Here is a 17,500-nt window from a genome sequence, read left to right as displayed (position 1 = left end):
GCAACACTGTTACTCGGTGTGTCTAGTAGTGACTTTAGTAAGAGGACGCAATGGTGCCACTGTCCACTTGACCTCTTTAGTTGTGAGTTATTTTTCCTTAATTAAGAAAATACAATGCTGTCACTGTTACTCAATCCCTTCACCAGTGATAATTTTTCCCTAATACGGTGTGTCGATGCAGCCGATCGATCTCTTTAGCAGTGATTTATCTTTAATAAAGCTGTGTTATGCTGTTAGTCTAACTCTCTACCAGTGACTTCCTTTCTTCAACACGGAAACACAACACTGCTATTCCATCTTTTCAGCAGTGACTTCTCTCTGATAAGGAAGTGCAGCAGTGTCACTCGATCTCTCTACCAGTGACTTCTCTTTAATAAGGAATGTGCAATGGTGTCAGTGTTACACGAGCTCTTTAAGGTTTGTGTGTTGACGGACTCCATGTGCCTTCCCTACGGCCACACCTGGGAGGCAGGCCCGTGGGTGCCCCAGGGTATCAGGTGACTGAGGAAATGGCGGGGAGAAGGAGATTGGGTCAGGCGGAGGGGGAAGGGACGGAGGGAAGGGATGGTGCAGGGAAAGGGAGGGAAGGCAGGTCGGGTGAGTTACAGACACCACCTAAAAAATTATATTGAGGTCAGAGGTCATGGCATCAATAATTTTAAGGTCACACGGGTGTATGTTCATAGAGAGATTCATGAGACTTCAGCCATTGTTCAGAATGTTACGCCCCTTAAGCGATGTTCAGGCGACGCTAAATTATGTTCAAGTCACACTTCAGAATGGTCGGGGTCACGGCAGAAAGCTGGGGTCACAGTGGTGAGTCCTAGATTGCAGGGCGTCTTGGCAGCGCTGCTCACAATGGCTGGGTTACGAAGCAGAGTGCTTCGTCACAGTCCATGGCGGTTCGTGGGGTCACGCCCCACAAAGATTCGTTCACTTAACAGGGCCGTGCACATGCTAATTAATGAAAACCTCAGCCCTTCCTAAACTCGACCACATATAAACATAAATAAATTTTTATTAACTGCTTCACCACCTACTATTACTACTACTAACACGAGTAAATAATAAGAAAAAAATAATAATAAATAAATAAATAAGCCCTAAAAAAACTATTTCACCAGTTACTATTACTATTATCAACACGATTACAATAATGTATATTGAAACACGAACTATCAAATATCTTAGGTACCCAATGCAGCAATTCTTCTCTTTTTATATCTAAGCTAACCACTTCACTCATTACTATTACTATTATTAATACGGCTACAAAATTACAGTTTTTCTTGAGATATAATCCGAAATAACAAATGTTTTCTCCCTTTTAAGTGGGTACAATGGAATTTCCCTTCACCTGCTAATGAGAGCATGACGCTCATTCCTCCAGTAACACCCAGTGATTCCACCAAGCAAAAATATAAACGACATGAGAAAGGATTTAACCTCCATCACTTTTATTTCACTCGTTATCCTTCGAAATTATACTCTATCCTTGCACCAGACTACTGCAAACTTGTGGAGAAGCAGCAGTTAAAAGGTTATCGCCGCAGACTCGCTGGCAAGGCCGTGACTGAAGCAATATACATGTTGAGAGGTACAAAGGGCTGCGCATCCCTCCCCAGCCTCTCCTTCAAAGTACGCGCTTCGTAACATTGATATCTGTTTATCTGACCATTTACAAACCTACGTAATTCTTTAATCTATCTATCTGTCTATCTATTTATCTATCCACCTATCTATTTATAGGTTTCTACTTGCCTATCTACGTCTGTCTGTCTACCTCCTTCCTGAAAGTACTTAATTCGTATCTTATCTATCTATCTATGTACATGCCTACTTTATTCAGCTTCACTGGATGGAGAGGAGCTTTCGTCCTTACTGTCCTACATCTCGTTTACTTTAGATTGGACGGTGTAGCTTATCACAAGCAACCTCGTTAAGACCAATAATTATGCTAGAGTTTGTACTCGTGTTATTTTACATATATCTATCTATTAACATATCTATCAATACATTTGTCTATCTATTTAAAATAATCTGTTTACATCTGTCTATATAATATCTATCAGTGTATGTATCTATCATTAAGCTTATTCATCCATCTGCTCACTCACTTAGGTTTGTTTACTGTTTTACCTGCATTATATTTGCCTGACTCAGCACATAACTCAATCGTTTTTTCCATCAATCCCAAGTTAATTGTTTACACGTCCTCAAGTAGTCTTTCCGTTGTTAGCTTTACGCCCAGATATTTACGGATCTTCATTTGTTTTCGTATTTTGTGGCTGTGTTTGTTTATGTTCCTCTCTTTTTCTTATTTGTTTACCTTTCTTCACCCTGACCCACATTGTCTCTTCTCTTCCACTCCAGCTCTCCATTCTCTCCTCCTACTCCATCATCTCGTCCTCCTTCGTCTTGTAATTTCTTCATCATCATCCATTCCTCATACATTTTCTATTTTCTTTTCCTAATTTCTTTCTATGTAAAACACTATTCTAATGAGGAACGGATGACAAGAAGAAGAAGAAGAAGAAGAAGAAGAAGAAGAACGAAGAAGAAGAAAGAAGAAGAAGAAGAAGAAGAAGAAGAAGAAGAAGAAGAAGAAGAAAGGGGAAAGAGCATAGAAAAGGAGAACGAGTATGGTAAAGGAGAAAAGGTGTAATAGGAGGAATGAAGAAATGTTGGGGGGAAGGGAGGGGGAGAGAAGAGAGAGAAAGGAGAGCAAAGGAGGGAGAGGGGAAGGTGAAGAGGAAGAGAAGAGGGAGGAGATAAGTGCAAAGTGCATAAGTGAGAAAGTGAGAAAAGTGCGGAAAGATAACAGCAACACTTCACTTCACTTTTGCACGCGCGCACGCACGCACAGACACACACACACACACACACACACACACACACACACACACACACACACACACACACACACACACACAGGTGCGCCTCACACCTGCACCGACACACACACACACACACACACACACACACACACACACACACACACACACACACACACACACACCGCTCGTGAATCCCTGTTGCCGCTACTAATGTAAGGAATTTCCCCGTTTTGCCACAATTATATCAACGTGTCTGGCTGATCCACCTCCCCTTATTTACACATTTCACATTTCTATTTGCATTCCTCGTTATGTTCCGTTAGGTCGAGAGTGGTGACGGCGACGTGGAGAGCCTGATGATAGAGTCTGCTAGTGGGATGAAATACACACCTGTATGTCTTTACCTAGCACCCCTCTCACGGGGACTCTCTCATGGAGGGTTCTGGTGGGACAGGAAGTGATAAGTACAGTAAATACTTAGATTAATGCTTTAAAACACAGGATATACTTCCACGTGTTAGGTGTTTTCTTGAGCATGATTAATGAAGTAAACAAATGCACTGCCGTAGAAAAATACAACACTATACATGAACAAAACGCATCTCATACGCAGAAAACATTGACAATCTAAGAAAAAGTCTGAAAATGTTCTTAACTATGGAAGTGCCAATTGTGACTTTTTTTTTTATATTATTCTCTTTTACTACCTTGCTTTTTTTTTTTTCCCTATAGTCTTCCTTTGCAGAGTCCATGAGAGAAAAAGAGGTCAATAAAAAAGTGGGACAGGAGAATTTAATATCTCGTATCTGAGGAAAGGAGAAGAAGAAGAAGAAGAAGAAGAAGAAGAAGAAGAAGAAGAAGAAGAAGAAGAAGAAGAAGAAGAAGAAGAAGAAGAAGAAGAAGAAGAAGAAGAAGAACAGAATGACGATCTAGGACACGGACAGGAGAGGAAAGGGAAAGGGTTAAGAGAAAGCAACGAAAGAAAGTTGAAGGAGAGAGAGAGAGAGAGAGAGAGAGAGAGAGAGAGTAGAGAGATGAGAGAGAGAGAGAGAGAGAGAGAGAGAGAGAGAGAGAGAGAGAGAGAGAGAGAGAGAGAGAGAGAGAGAGAGAGAGAGAGAGAGAGACCCAAATTCAGATAAGAAGAGCAGATTGATATGAATAAAAAAAATAATAAAGATAGAAAGAAAAAGGAAAGATGACAGGTGTAGGATGACAGGAGGAAAGGGACACGAGAATGAAGAAAAGGGAGATAGAGAAAGAAAGAATGAAATAAAAAAAAGGACAAATGGAGAAAGTGAGGGTAGGATTGTAGGTCAGGGAGAGGGTGGTCACGAGGCAACCGGAAAGTAGGAGGAGAGAGACGCAATTATGAGGCAGGCGCAGTGAGTGATGGGGAAACGTGAGGTAAAAATAATGAATAGTCAAAAGAGCAAAGGGAGGTGAAGTTAGGCAGGTGTGGGAGGGAGGCTGTTGCGAATGGGAGTGAATGAAGTGCCACAGGGTGCAAGTATGTGCCACACTACAGAGATCATGTGGCACTGCCGGGAAAGGAAGGTGGGATGGGAAGAAAAAGAAAGAGGAAAGTGAATGGGAAAGGGAGAAGTTACGGAAACAATTATTGGATTAGGTGGAGGATATGTTTTGTTTTTGGTAAATGAGTAAGACACTGTGGGCTTTTTTTTTAGGAGGAAGGTGAAAGAAAATGGGAAAGGAATTTTACCTTCCCGATACTAATGATAAGTGTACTTGGACGTAAGATTAATAAAGTCAAATATACCAGTGATTCAAAGAAAAACTATTGTAAAATAAATAAAAAAAAAACGAAAGTATGCAAGATTAAAACATGAAACTCATCGCCAAAATATGTGGGTAGCGAGAACAGAGAGAGAGAAAAAAAAAAAAAAAACAGACACAATTCAGAGAAAAGGCACCAAAAAAGGAGTACGGAGTAGAGTCAGGAGGAGAGACAAAAATGGAAATGGCAGGGAAGAGACACGAGAAGAAACTGGGTAAGCGAGGCGATGTTATGGTTGGAAGGAATCGAGATAAGGCAGAGATTAATTAATTTTTATAAATCAGGGAGAAAGAGGAAGGGTAGAAAGTTTCCATGAAGGGAGGAAGAAACAAGGCAAGCAGAAAGAAGAACAATACAAAAATAGTTACAGTAACGAAGGAACAAGAACTAAGCTGAAGGTGGGTTAGCGAGGTGAGGATGGTTGCAGGGAGGCAAGATGAAGCAGAGATGGCCAGGGAAGTGTCAGGACTCAGGCAGGAGCTTTGGGTGGTCACAGAGGGACAAGGAGGGCCGAGGGACGGGAAGGGAAGGGAGGTTGGCTGCCTGTAAACAACTCGGCGCCTCCACGTCTGCAACCTGACTCTTAGCTCGAAACCTAAACCTTGTGTACATATTATCCTAAAGGCTATTACAATCTTTTGACTCGGAAACGTGAGGAAATAAATGCTGGAAGTTTCTCTATGCCCGCCGCTACAACTGTGGCTATGTTTAGGAAGCGAAACAGAAAACAGGTGAAAATAGACAAAAAGTAGATATAAAATGATTAGAGCAATAAAAGAAGACGAAGGAAACACTCGGAACATCACGAAGAGTACAGCTGTGGGTAGATTCACAATAAAATAAAATAAAACGAACAAAACGAAATAGATCAACAATAACCTAACAACTTGACATAAGCTAACCTATCCAAATGTCATCCATTCTAAAGGTAGCTGTGGTGGCTGGCCTACATGTGATGAAAAAAAAAAAAGCAAAAGGAAACTTTATGTACTTTAGCTTTTAACACACAAATGGATTTTAATTTGCATCTGATACTCTCAAATTTCTTCCTGTATACGAAGTGACTTGCAGAATGGCTAATGAACATATGATTATCCCTAATTTCAACATGGCAGAAGATTCATTATCCTTTACAGGCCCCGGGAACATAAGTACACAAACAGACTCATTACTTCATTAGGGAGGGTGGCGGTACAAGTAAGGGTTGCATCGTGAACGAATAAGGAGCAAACAGGTTAATTTGCAACGAAACCATGTATCTGTTCCCGACTTGAATAACTTGACCAGAAAGGATCTCCGCCGCCTTGTCCCGTTAACTGCTAGGGGGATGATGGGGGAGAGGGGAGAAACGAAAGGAGGAAGGAGGGGAAAGGATATATATATATAGCAGTGACCCAACCTGCTAATGGTTTCATGTTAATGGCACGGACAGAGAGAGAGAGAGAGAGAGAGAGAGAGAGAGAGAGAGAGAGAGAGAGAGAGAGAGAGAGAGAGAGAGAGAGAGAGAGAGAGAGAGAGAGAGAGAGAGAGAGAGAGAGAGAGAGAGAGAGAGAGAGAGAGAGAGAGAGAGAGAGAGGCATGGAGGAACGGGGGATGAAAAGGAGGGACGGAGGAATGGAATGAAGGGATGGAGAAATGGAGGGTGAGAGTGAGGGAGCGGAAGGGAAGGAACGAAGTGCTGCAGGAACAAAGAGAGGGAAAGCAAAGCAACAAGCGTGGCGCAGACATGAGCAAGAGGAAGGTTGTAATGGTGCTGCAATGGGTAAAGTGATAGAGAATATAAGCAACTGAGTTTATGTGGTAAACACAATATAAACAAACCATAAAGCCATAAAACCTATAATGGCAATGAATGGAGTAATGTGATATGAGTTAAACAGTTGAACAATGTAAGAGAATAACAGGCAACAACAAAACAATTATTACCTAGCGCTATAAGGCACGTAAAAAATTAGACTACAGTGAATTATACGCAGCAAATCACGTCCGTTAAGAACACAAAGGAAAAAGAAACAGCAGCAGAATGATTGGCCCGTACGAGACTGTTTGTGATAATAGTGGTATTCTATTACCTTTTAACCGGTTTATTGCTGTGGTTCTCCTTTGTCAGCCTTCACAACACTGTAAAAAGTTGTTTACATGGACACAGAATAAAGAGGCCAACGACTTTCCTAGAATATAAAACTGCGTACGAGACTGTAATATAAAGATAAGTGTCACAAAGATTTAGATGACGTGTGAAAAAATTTAGTGATGAAAGGATTAAGTGAATAAGAGTTATATGAACACTGGTATAAGCTACATTCACACCTTTATGGCAGCCTTAATTCTGGTTATCATTTTGCCACCTGAACCTGAGCTAACTGACATATGAACGCCAAAAGTATCGGCGTATTTTTTTTTCACTTAATGCTGACCATTTAAATATGAAGAAACCAAAACAACTTCCATAAAAATCTCCACGCAGAAAGAAAGAAAAACTCCTTTCACTAACTTAAAAAAAAAATACAGAACACGAATAACTTAAGGGAGAGTGAGAAAAAAAAAATAGATGGACAGAAGAAAGATAAAAAAAAAAAAAACATAAGGGAAGAGGGAGATAAGGGAGATGAATAAGAGATATCGAGAAGAGGAGAAAAGGGAAAGCACAGACAGGACAGGGTAAGGTCGAGAAGGGAAGCATTATATGTGTGTGTGTGTGTGTGTGTGTGTGTGTGTGTGTGTGTGTGTGTGTGTGTGTGTGTGTGTGTGTGTGTGTGTGTGTGTGTGTGTGTGTGTGTGTGTGTGTGTGTGTGTGTGTGTGTGTGTGTGTGTGTGTGTGTAAGGAAGATGAGCACACCAGACACCGGAGAAGATAAATATCCACAATCCAAAGTGAAAGGAAAGGATGGGAAGGTACACTGGAAATGGTATGGGTAATATAGCATGAGAGATAAAGGTGACACGAGGAAGTGTTGTGATAAGGAAAGGAGAGCAAGACTAAGACTACGGATGGGGAATAAAAAAAAAAAGACTGGAGGAGAAATGCTAAAAAAGAAAGAAAGGAACGAAAAGACAAAGAAAAATGTGATACAAACAATCTATTAAAAAAAAGAAACACAAAAATAAGACTAAAATGGGGGTAAAGATGTACTAGAAACAAGTTATGAATGTGCGTAAGATAAAGATGAAATAAAACAGAATCAAATGAAAGAGTGCGCAAATAGTGTGAAAAAAAAAAGAATACGAGAGATATATGACTAAGAAAAGATGCATATAGAAAACTACGCCTGTGTTTGAAATTAAAAGGCAAAGAGAGAGAGAGAGAGAGAGAGAGAGAGAGAGAGAGAGAGAGAGAGAGAGAGAGAGAGAGAGAGAGAGAGAGAGAGAGAGAGAGAGAGAGAGAGAGAAAAAAAAGACATGCACGCACTTGTTAGAAAAAAAAAAAAAAAAAGACGAGCAAACCACAATATATGAAAAAGAGAAGACAAGTAACTACAATTCAATCTAAAATCACGAAGAAAATACGACAAAAACAACAACAACATGGAGCACCAGCACGACACAGGATAATACGCGATACGGGATACAGGATAAGGGCAAGACACAGGATACAGGGCATGGCTGGCACAAGATGAAAAGCTGCTCGGGGTACTCACCATGTAGAGGTTTCTGTTCTCATAAAGGTCGTTCACTTGGAATAGGTCCTGACTCTTTAGACCGTAAGTCTCGCATCCCTTCAGGAACATCTCAACATTCTCCCTCTGGCGGCGGGAAGGAGGAACATTATTACCATCACAGAGAGAGAGAGAGAGAGAGAGAGAGAGAGAGAGAGAGAGAGAGAGAGAGAGAGAGAGAGAGAGCATACGCGAATCAGACGAATAAACAAGTGTAGCAGCACACACAAACAAATTAAAGGAAATAAGAAAAAAATGGGTTTACGACACACACACACACACACACACACACACACACACACACACACACACACACACACACACACACCATACCACATCACCCCACGCCACATCGCACCGCACCACACCACACCAAACCACACACACACACACACACATCATATCACACCACGCCACACCACACCACACACGCACACACAGCATCTTTAAACACATCACCAGACAGTCGCTCACATACAGATGAACGACAAAAATGTAAGAAAATAGACAGGCAGACAGAGAGACAGGCAGACAGACAGACATACAGACAACTCACCTGTTTGAACGGCGCCTTCATGGTGTTAATCCTCTTCACGGCTCCGGGCAGCAGGTGGTTCAGCAGCCTGAGACGCAGGAAAGAGGAAACAAAGATCAAGATGAAGCAAATTTATAACCGGGTCAACACAAAACACGTGAAACTGAAGCGTAAATTATGAAAATGTGTCATTAGAACGGGATTTGTAACTTCAGGAACTAGATAAAAGTTACAAAAGAGAACGTGATAAGATTGCCAAAAGAGAGTTAGATAAAAGCCATGGAAGAGAAAACTTGTCACTCGAAGAACAAGGTAACAAGACAAGTAATAATAACAAACGAGAAGAAAAAAGAAACGAAATGGAACACAATTTTCTAAGATTGAAATAAAACGTAACGAGAAATACATTTGTGACAAGTAATTCTCCATACGAAAAGTGACGAAGAAAAGCGCCTATAACTAAGGAACCAGAAAAATAAATAAATAAAGTAAAAAGAATAAAATAAATAAAAACAAACCAAAAGGTAAACACAAAGAATGAAAATTTGATTTAGATAATTATAAACGTGAATCACGAAACAACAAATATTGTCACTTGTATAACTCGTCAAAATAATATAACCAGCGTGAGAAATATAATATAAAGGAATAATCAATCGTGACTGAGGACTACTACTACTACTACTACTACTACTACTACTACTACTACTACTACTACTACTAATAATAATAATAATAATAATAATACGTGCCATATAGCATATATACTTTATTCAGTATGAAATTCTGCAACATGAAAAATCATTGATACAATAAATCAAATATCAGAATCAAGATCGTTCCCAAAACGTCACCAGAAAAAAATCCTGAATTATGCAAATCGAGTGATGAAACAGACAGAAAATGCCACTCTAGTATCTTCTTCAGCGTCTGAAACACACACACACACACACACACACACACACACACACACTCTCTCTCTCTCTCTCTCTCTCTCTCTCTCTCTCTCTCTCTCTCTCTCTCTCTCTCTCTCTCTCTCTCACCTTGCCCAGTCCAAGGAAATTTCAGTACAAAAATATGTAAATATAATCGCGCAATCATTCCTTTCTTCTATCTTAGTGCGTTCTTCCTTCCTCCTCCTACTTTTCCTCCTTCGCCTCTTCCTCTTCCTTCTCCTCCTCCTCCTCCTTCTCCTCCTTCTCCTCCTCCTCCTCCTCCTCCTTCCTCATCCTCCTCCTCTTCATTAACCAGGAAGCTTCCTCTGTAGGCGTAACGTTGTGGCTTCACGCCTATAAACCTCACGTCTCTCTCTCTCTCTCTCTCTCTCTCTCTCTCTCTCTCTCTCTCTCTCTCTCTCTCTCTCTCTCTCTCTCTCAAACTCTACCTATCATTAAAATATACATTTCCTGCTTCCTCTTCCCTCTCTTCCTCTTTCTCGTAATAACCATCCTCTTTCCCTTCACCTCCTCTTCCTCTTCCTCCCAGTTTCCCTTTTCACTCCTTTTCTTCTCTTCCTCCTCCCCTCCTTTCCGATTCCTTCATTATTATTGAGAGAGAGAGAGAGAGAGAGAGAGAGAGAGAGAGAGAGAGAGAGAGAGAGAGAGAGAGAGAGAGAGAGAGAGAGAGAGAGAGAGAGAGAGAGAAAGGATGACATACAAAGATGGAATAAAGATGAGATAAACTGATAAGAAAAGTAAAGAAACAACGAGAATGAGAGTAAAGGAGGAAGAAGAAAACAGGTTAAGAAACCTGATAGTGAGATAAAAAGAAAAAGATGGAACGAGAGAGGAAGAAAGGAAGAAAAGAAAGAAGGAAGGAAGGAAAGACAGAAAGAGAGAGAAGGAAGGGTAGAAGGAAAGAAGGAAGGAAGGAAGGAAGTAAAACGTTAAAATAAGGACGGGAATCAAAGAAAAAAATAATGATATAGAAGGAAAGGAAAGGAATGAAGAAGGAACGAAGAATCAGAAACATGAAAGACGAAAAAAGATAACATATAATCCAGTAAAAAAAAAAAAAAAAAACAGAGGACAAAAGGAAGGAAAATAGAAAGAAAAGTAGAAGATCGATATTATGAAGTAGAATAAAAGAGCTATTGTAAAAGAAACAAAAGAGGAGGAAAGATTTCACGCGATCCGTGCTGAGAGAGAGAGAGAGAGAGAGAGAGAGAGAGAGAGAGAGAGAGAGAGAGAGAGAGAGAGAGAGAGAGAGAGAGAGAGAGAGAGAGAGAGAGAATGAATCAGCATTATCATAAAAGCACAGAAGAGAACGAGGAGGGGGAGGAGGAGGAGGAGAAGTAGACAAAATGATAAAGCAGGAGGAGGAAGAGTAGCAGCGACAAGAGTGAGGACAGTAGCAGTGGTGGTGGTGGTGGTAGTCGTAGTAGTAGTAGTAGTAGTAGTAGTAGTAGTAGTAGTAGTAGTAGTAGTAGTAGTAGTAGTAGTAGTAGTAGTAGCAGCAGCAGCAGGGGCAGGAGGAGGAGGGGGAGCGTGGATTAGTAGGGGCAGGAGGAGGGGGAGCGTGGGTTGATGTGGGGGAGTAAAAGGAGGGTGTGGCGGGGAGGAGGAGGAGGAGGCGATAATAACCACCTGTTCAAGTGACGTAATGTATTGGAACAGCTTTTTGCCCCGCCCTAGAGGACGCCGAGCAGCCAGTACTGCCCGTGCACCTGCGCCGCGCCCCACTCCTTTCATGCAGGTCAGGTCTTTCCAGTTTGTTTTCTTGTCGTATTTTTCTCTGTCTCTGCTTGTCTCTTCTTCTTCGTGCGAGTAGGAACTTTTTGTGTTATTTTCACTTTCGTGGTGTGATTGGTTGTTTCGTTAATGCACCTTGTATTCTTGTTTTCTGGTTCACATTTCAACTTTTTCTCCTTTTAATCTTTTTTTTTTTTTATCGTAGTCTATTCTCTTCACAATAACACTGGGATGGATTTTTTTATTTCATTCTTTTCATCTTTACTTTCTCATATTCTATCAAGACATATTTCTTAAACTTCATAACTGTAACACGTGCAACTTTTCAGAGGACCCAATGATGTGCGCGCCTATCCTGTTACTTACGAGTACGTATTACTCAGTGACCACCGCAAGAGCACATACACACGCACACAACTTCACGTGTCTCATCAGGGTGTCAGTGTAGGGTGCGGTGTGATGCGGTGTGGTATACAGGATGTAGGGAGGATAGATTTTACACCCTTATCTTTAAGTGATTGACTTCGTTATCCCTCTTTTGATCTTTTCCTTACGATCCTGAATCACGACTCTTTATCGACTCGGAACACTTGGAGGTGTCTGTGTTTTCCTCCATATCAATTCGGAACGCTTGGTGGTGTCTGTGTTCTCCTTAAATATAAACTACACGTGGTTCGTTCATTCCTTGTTACCCATCTGTCTCTTTCCTCATCGCTGTATTGCATTACGATACATAGTGTGCAGCGTCTCTTCCTCGTTTTTTTTTTCGTTTTTTTCGCCGCATTGTTTTACCGCGCCGCTTCCTCTCCACTTCCTTAAAGACCAGCTGTGACGTAAGGAGCCTTGGGAGTGGAGGTGGCGCTCAGTTGTTGTGTACAATCACCCTTACAGGCGCTGTGCTAGAGGCGCGCACACAAGGAACTTCCTGACAGCGATGGTTGCAATGACTGGTATTTGCCTCCGTGTACTTTTGGTGAAAATCTCTCTCTCTCTCTCTCTCTCTCTCTCTCTCTCTCTCTCTCTCTCTCTCTCTCTCTCTCTCTCTCTCTCTCTCTTCCATACATGTGTCAGGTATTCTAGATCACGAGATCAAAACCAAAGTGACTTATAAGAAATCAGTGTGGTTAAGACGATGGAAATCAAATATCACTTCATCCAAAAAATTTTACTAAAAATCTAAAAAAAATGTGGCGACGAAAATGAAAACCAGAGCCCTTTACCGCAGGCAGTGAGGATTCAACATTCTTCTCTCCAGCAAGTCATCCAAAAATTCTTGTAACTACTCACGAAGATGATCTCTGCTATATAGCTCTTCCCTCGTCCCTCTGTGGTAATATCATACTCCATCTGTTCCGAGTTCTACATTCCAAGTGTTTCTGATAAACCATAAACTCTATGCACCTCGCAGGCGTCAGTCCTGCGGAACACTCTGCAACAGGTTTTTGGTTGTAAATTGATATGCGGGAGGCGGAAGTGTGGTTGGCGTCCCGTGCCTGGCTGGGAAGCTCGCCAAGGATACGTAATTAAAGGATGAAAAAAAGCTCGGGTTAAGAAACTAGAAGGTCGCTCCGTCATGCCTGTAGAGACTATGACGTCACGTTATTTACATTTTGGTCCCTGCAGAATGGCCTGTATTCAGAAACACTTTGCTCTCTCACCACGACCGTTTTCAGGGACCATAGAAATGATTAGACCGGTTCTCATGGATGTTTCTTTTGTTAATAATGTACAAATATTGTTAATCTATTACTAGAGCAATAAGAAAAAACACCATTAAATCCGATGTAACTTCAACTATAGCCTTTTAAATGTACTGGAGGAGCAGCTTCAGAATATGGTACAATGGCTCGTGTCTCTCAGCAGGGTGACACTCTACTTGGCATTCTCTTGGGGCTCCCCTGCTCATTTCTTTTTGACACTCGACGCGTGCATGACAGGAACGCTCTAAAAAGTGACGCTAGCTAGTCATGAATACTGTTAAGCAAATGCTACAATATACTGTAGTAGAATATGAAGAGAAAATTATTTTGATGAACGCACTGAGAGAGAGAGAGAGAGAGAGAGAGAGAGAGAGAGAGAGAGAGAGAGAGAGAGAGAGAGAGAGAGAGAGAGAGAGAGAGAGAGAGAGAGAGACTTACGTATGTATATAAAAAAAAATCCTTAATAAATTATCAAACAGACCTTCAGATTAATAGATATAATAGTTTCCCAAGTCTCCTCCTCTTCTTCCCACTGTTACCTAATGATGTTCTCGTCTCTGTGTCCATCATGCCATACTTGTTAACTTGACTTCACGCAAAACACATAAAGAGGAAGAAGGAATGCAAATGACAGGAAGACGACGGACAGTGAGTAAGAACATTGTAGAAAAACAAACAAAGCAGAGAAAATACATAGATGAATATAATTACAAGGAAAATGAGAAACGAAATTGTAGTTAGATACGAGTATGATACAGGATGTTAGAAAAATTAGAAAAAAATAATAGCGGCATATCTATTTAGGCTGCGTGTGTGATAAGAAGAAAGATAAGCAAGGCAGTGGTTGGTCGACGCTCCAGCCATCCCGGTCACGTGACTGGACGTGTAAAAATTAACATTCCCCTTTGTAAATTCCACACATGAAGATTCCTCAATGAAGTTAATCTAACCTAACCAAACCTAACCTTACCTTAAGAGAAATTTACAATATATGAATGAACATTTCTCGCGTATGAGCAATACGTTACATAATTATTATAATATCCTAACTTTAACTAACATCCTCCTCTTACGAATCTAAAGAATCAATACGAAACGGTAACACTTCCCACATTAACTCAATACATACAGATTACAGTAGTGGTAAGCGCGCTTTTGCCACGTTAGCTTTCAAAAATGTATATAAGCGTGCTGGTTTATTTATTCAGAGAATCAATCGCTGGTTGCTGGTATGGGATCAGGACAGTGATCGGTGTTTACTTGTCTCTCCTCACCGTAAAAAAATAAATTAATTAATTAATTAATAAATAAATAAATAAATAAATAAAATAAATAAATACACAAATAGATAAATAAATAGATAAAGTGGTTATGTTATGTTTAATCATATTGACTGAACATTTTATGAAAATACAGTGAAATTCCAAATATTCTCACCATGATGGAGAGAAGATGAAGAGTAACAACAACAACAACAACAACAACAACAACAACAACAACAACTACACCACCACCACCACCACCACCAACAACAACAACAACAACAACAACAAGCGCAAAAAAAAATTGAATGGGAAGAAGAGGAGAAGAGTGAATGTGTTCAAACTCAAGTATATAGAGAACATGAGCTGTTATTTGGTTACTTTGCCTTCTTCCTTTAGAAAAAAAAAGTATTAATTCATTCGCCATTGTAGGTTTTGTTTAGACTGTTTACCTTCCATTTGTTATCCCCTCTTCCCCGCTCTTCCCTCGTTTTCCAATAAAACACTAAATAAATGAGATGAAGTGCCTCTGTTTGTCTTCCGGGAGAACTTGATTGTGATAAGATAGCTGGATATGCACAGACAGACACTGACAGATAAGCCAAATGATAACACAAATAAAGTTGATATGAAAAATAAAAGTGAACATTACACAAGAGAAATAACGACTAAAATACAGAGAGAGAGAGAGAGAGAGAGAGAGAGAGAGAGAGAGAGAGAGAGAGAGAGAGAGAGAGAGAGAGAGAGACGCTTCAGCTGGAGACAGCACGCTCTGATCAACAACTCTCACTCCCATACCAGTTTCAGAAGCGCCCCCTCCACTCCCCGCAACTCTCTACTCCCACCTACACGCCCTCTCCCTCCCTCCTCACCCCTGCACCCCCCAACCACCCCTCATTCCCCCCCACCCGTCCCCTCCACCTGACTCATCCTTGTCACACCCAACCTCAGAGAGAGAGAGAGAGAGAGAGAGAGAGAGAGAGAGAGAGAGAGAGAGAGAGAGAGAGAGAGAGAGAGAGCACTGACACTCCAAGATAATGAATAGAAAAAGAAGATTGGTGACCTGAACAAATTAATTTTTGTATATGTCCTCTCTCTCTCTCTCTCTCTCTCTCTCTCTCTCTCTCTCTCTCTCTCTCTCTCTCTCTCTCTCTCTCTCTCTCTCTCTCATTTGATTGCTTTATTTACTTCAAGAGGAACGTTACTTGATAGACTCATGAGCATTTCAACAATTAAAGATATCTTGTACGTGTATAATATTACAATTTGTAATACAAAACCAGGCACCAATCACATGAAGATCACCTGGCGGGATTTAAGACTAAATTCATCCAATTTAATCTAACCTACAATACTCTAATTTGAAATTATCTGACCTAATATTACCCACTCCAAAAGTATTTTTATATTGTACGAGTGTGTGTAGGAAATAGAAATACACACTAAGCAAGTCGGATTAAGGTAGCAAATTTTTTAATCTAATCTAATAAAGATAATAAAATCTTTTCATTTTTTTTTTCATAGCATAATTTCTTACCCTCCAGAATAAAGTTTTTAAATCATGTAAGTGAACATAGAAAATACCTTGACAAACACACATTTCCAAAACTAACACACTAATAACATAACCTAACATAACCTAATGCAATCAAACTGTCCCCCGAAAAAATACTTTCTGAATTATGTACGTGAACGTACGTGTAGGAAATACCTTGGCGAACACACACTTATAAAACTAATACACTTATAACCTGACATAACCTAATGTCATCCAAGTGTTCCCTCAAAAAAAATAAAAAGTTTCTATATCACATAACTGAACGTACGTGGGTGAATTAAATATCTTGATAAAACACAACTTGTAATACTAACACACTGGTAACCTAACCTGACCTGACACAACCTAACCCTCCCAAAACAATACTTTCTAAATCATGTACGTGGAAACTAACGCGCTAAAACTAATACCAAGTTAAAGGAAAACAAGACCAACACAAAGTAAACACACATGAGCGACCTTCAGGCTGGAGAGTCATGACCTCAGCTGGGTGGAAGGCTTCGTGCTTCACCCACATATGCATCACCTCCACATCCACCACCACCACCACCACCACTGCCACCACCACCACCCAGGCCTCCACATGCTTGCCTCCACTCACCACGCCCTCATCTTTCTTAGCAATACTTTCATGTCATGTTTTCCTAATTTCCTCTTGAATTTTCCTACTTTTCACTCATTTTCCTTCTGACTCATATTCTTGGCTAATTTCCTTTTCTTTATTTCTATTTCATTCTTTTTTCCTTCCTTTTGTATCTCATCCATACTCCTCCTTCGTTTTCCATCCTTTCCCCTTCATTATATATATATATATATATATATATATATATATATATATATATATATATATATATATATATATATATATATATATATATATATATATATATATATATATATATATATATATATATATATATATATATATATTCCTTACCCATAATCTTTCTCCTTCATTAATGGTTACTTTTCTATTATTTTCCGTTTCAACTTTCTTCTCTTTACTATTCCCAGGAGTAATCCATCATAGTTTTCCTTCTATCCTTCACTCTGACTTCCATATCTCCCTCTTCTTCATTTCCGTTTTCCATTCTCTCTCTCTCTCTCTCTCTCTCTCTCTCTCTCTCTCTCTCTCTCTCTCTCTCTCTCTCTCTCTCTCTCTCTCTCTCTCTCTCTCTCTCTCTCTCTCTCTCTCTCTCTCTCTCTTATCGCTTCTCCGTAGTCACCCGAAGTAGAATATGAAATTTCAGGCTGTGTTCCACCCGCTAGGTCCTTGTCCCCCTTCCTCTCTCCGTCGCCCCTCCAGCAACAGGTTCCACTGGCTTGCTTCCCTCCTTCCTCCTCTCCCTTCCTTCTCTCCCTTTCCTTCTTCCTCAGGTGTAGAAATATGCAGGTGCGGTTATGTTTCAAGAGATTATCATTGCTGTTTTGTATTTTTAGTCCTCCTTAAGTGTGTGTGTGTGTGTG

General features: G+C 40.4%; 1 protein-coding gene across 4 annotated transcripts in view; it reads right to left on the bottom strand.

Annotated features, from left to right (window-relative positions):
- Positions 1 to 17,500, bottom strand: part of LOC135114933 (myophilin-like) — a 60,740-nt gene that overhangs the window by 22,607 nt on the left and 20,633 nt on the right. For all 4 annotated transcript variants that reach the window (XM_064031219.1, XM_064031221.1, XM_064031218.1 and 1 more), the window contains 2 exons: positions 8,845 to 8,911; positions 8,271 to 8,375 (listed from right to left, as the gene is read on the bottom strand). In XM_064031219.1, the coding sequence (XP_063887289.1) occupies positions 8,271 to 8,375; positions 8,845 to 8,911 (172 nt within the window). The remainder of the gene's footprint in view (positions 1 to 8,270; positions 8,376 to 8,844; positions 8,912 to 17,500) is intronic.

Source organism: Scylla paramamosain, chromosome 28 (genome assembly GCF_035594125.1).
Source record: "Scylla paramamosain isolate STU-SP2022 chromosome 28, ASM3559412v1, whole genome shotgun sequence".
In the NCBI taxonomy this organism is placed as follows: Eukaryota; Metazoa; Arthropoda; class Malacostraca; order Decapoda; family Portunidae; genus Scylla; species Scylla paramamosain.
Note: the sequence above shows the minus strand (reverse complement) of the source record. Positions and strands in the feature narration are given on the sequence as shown.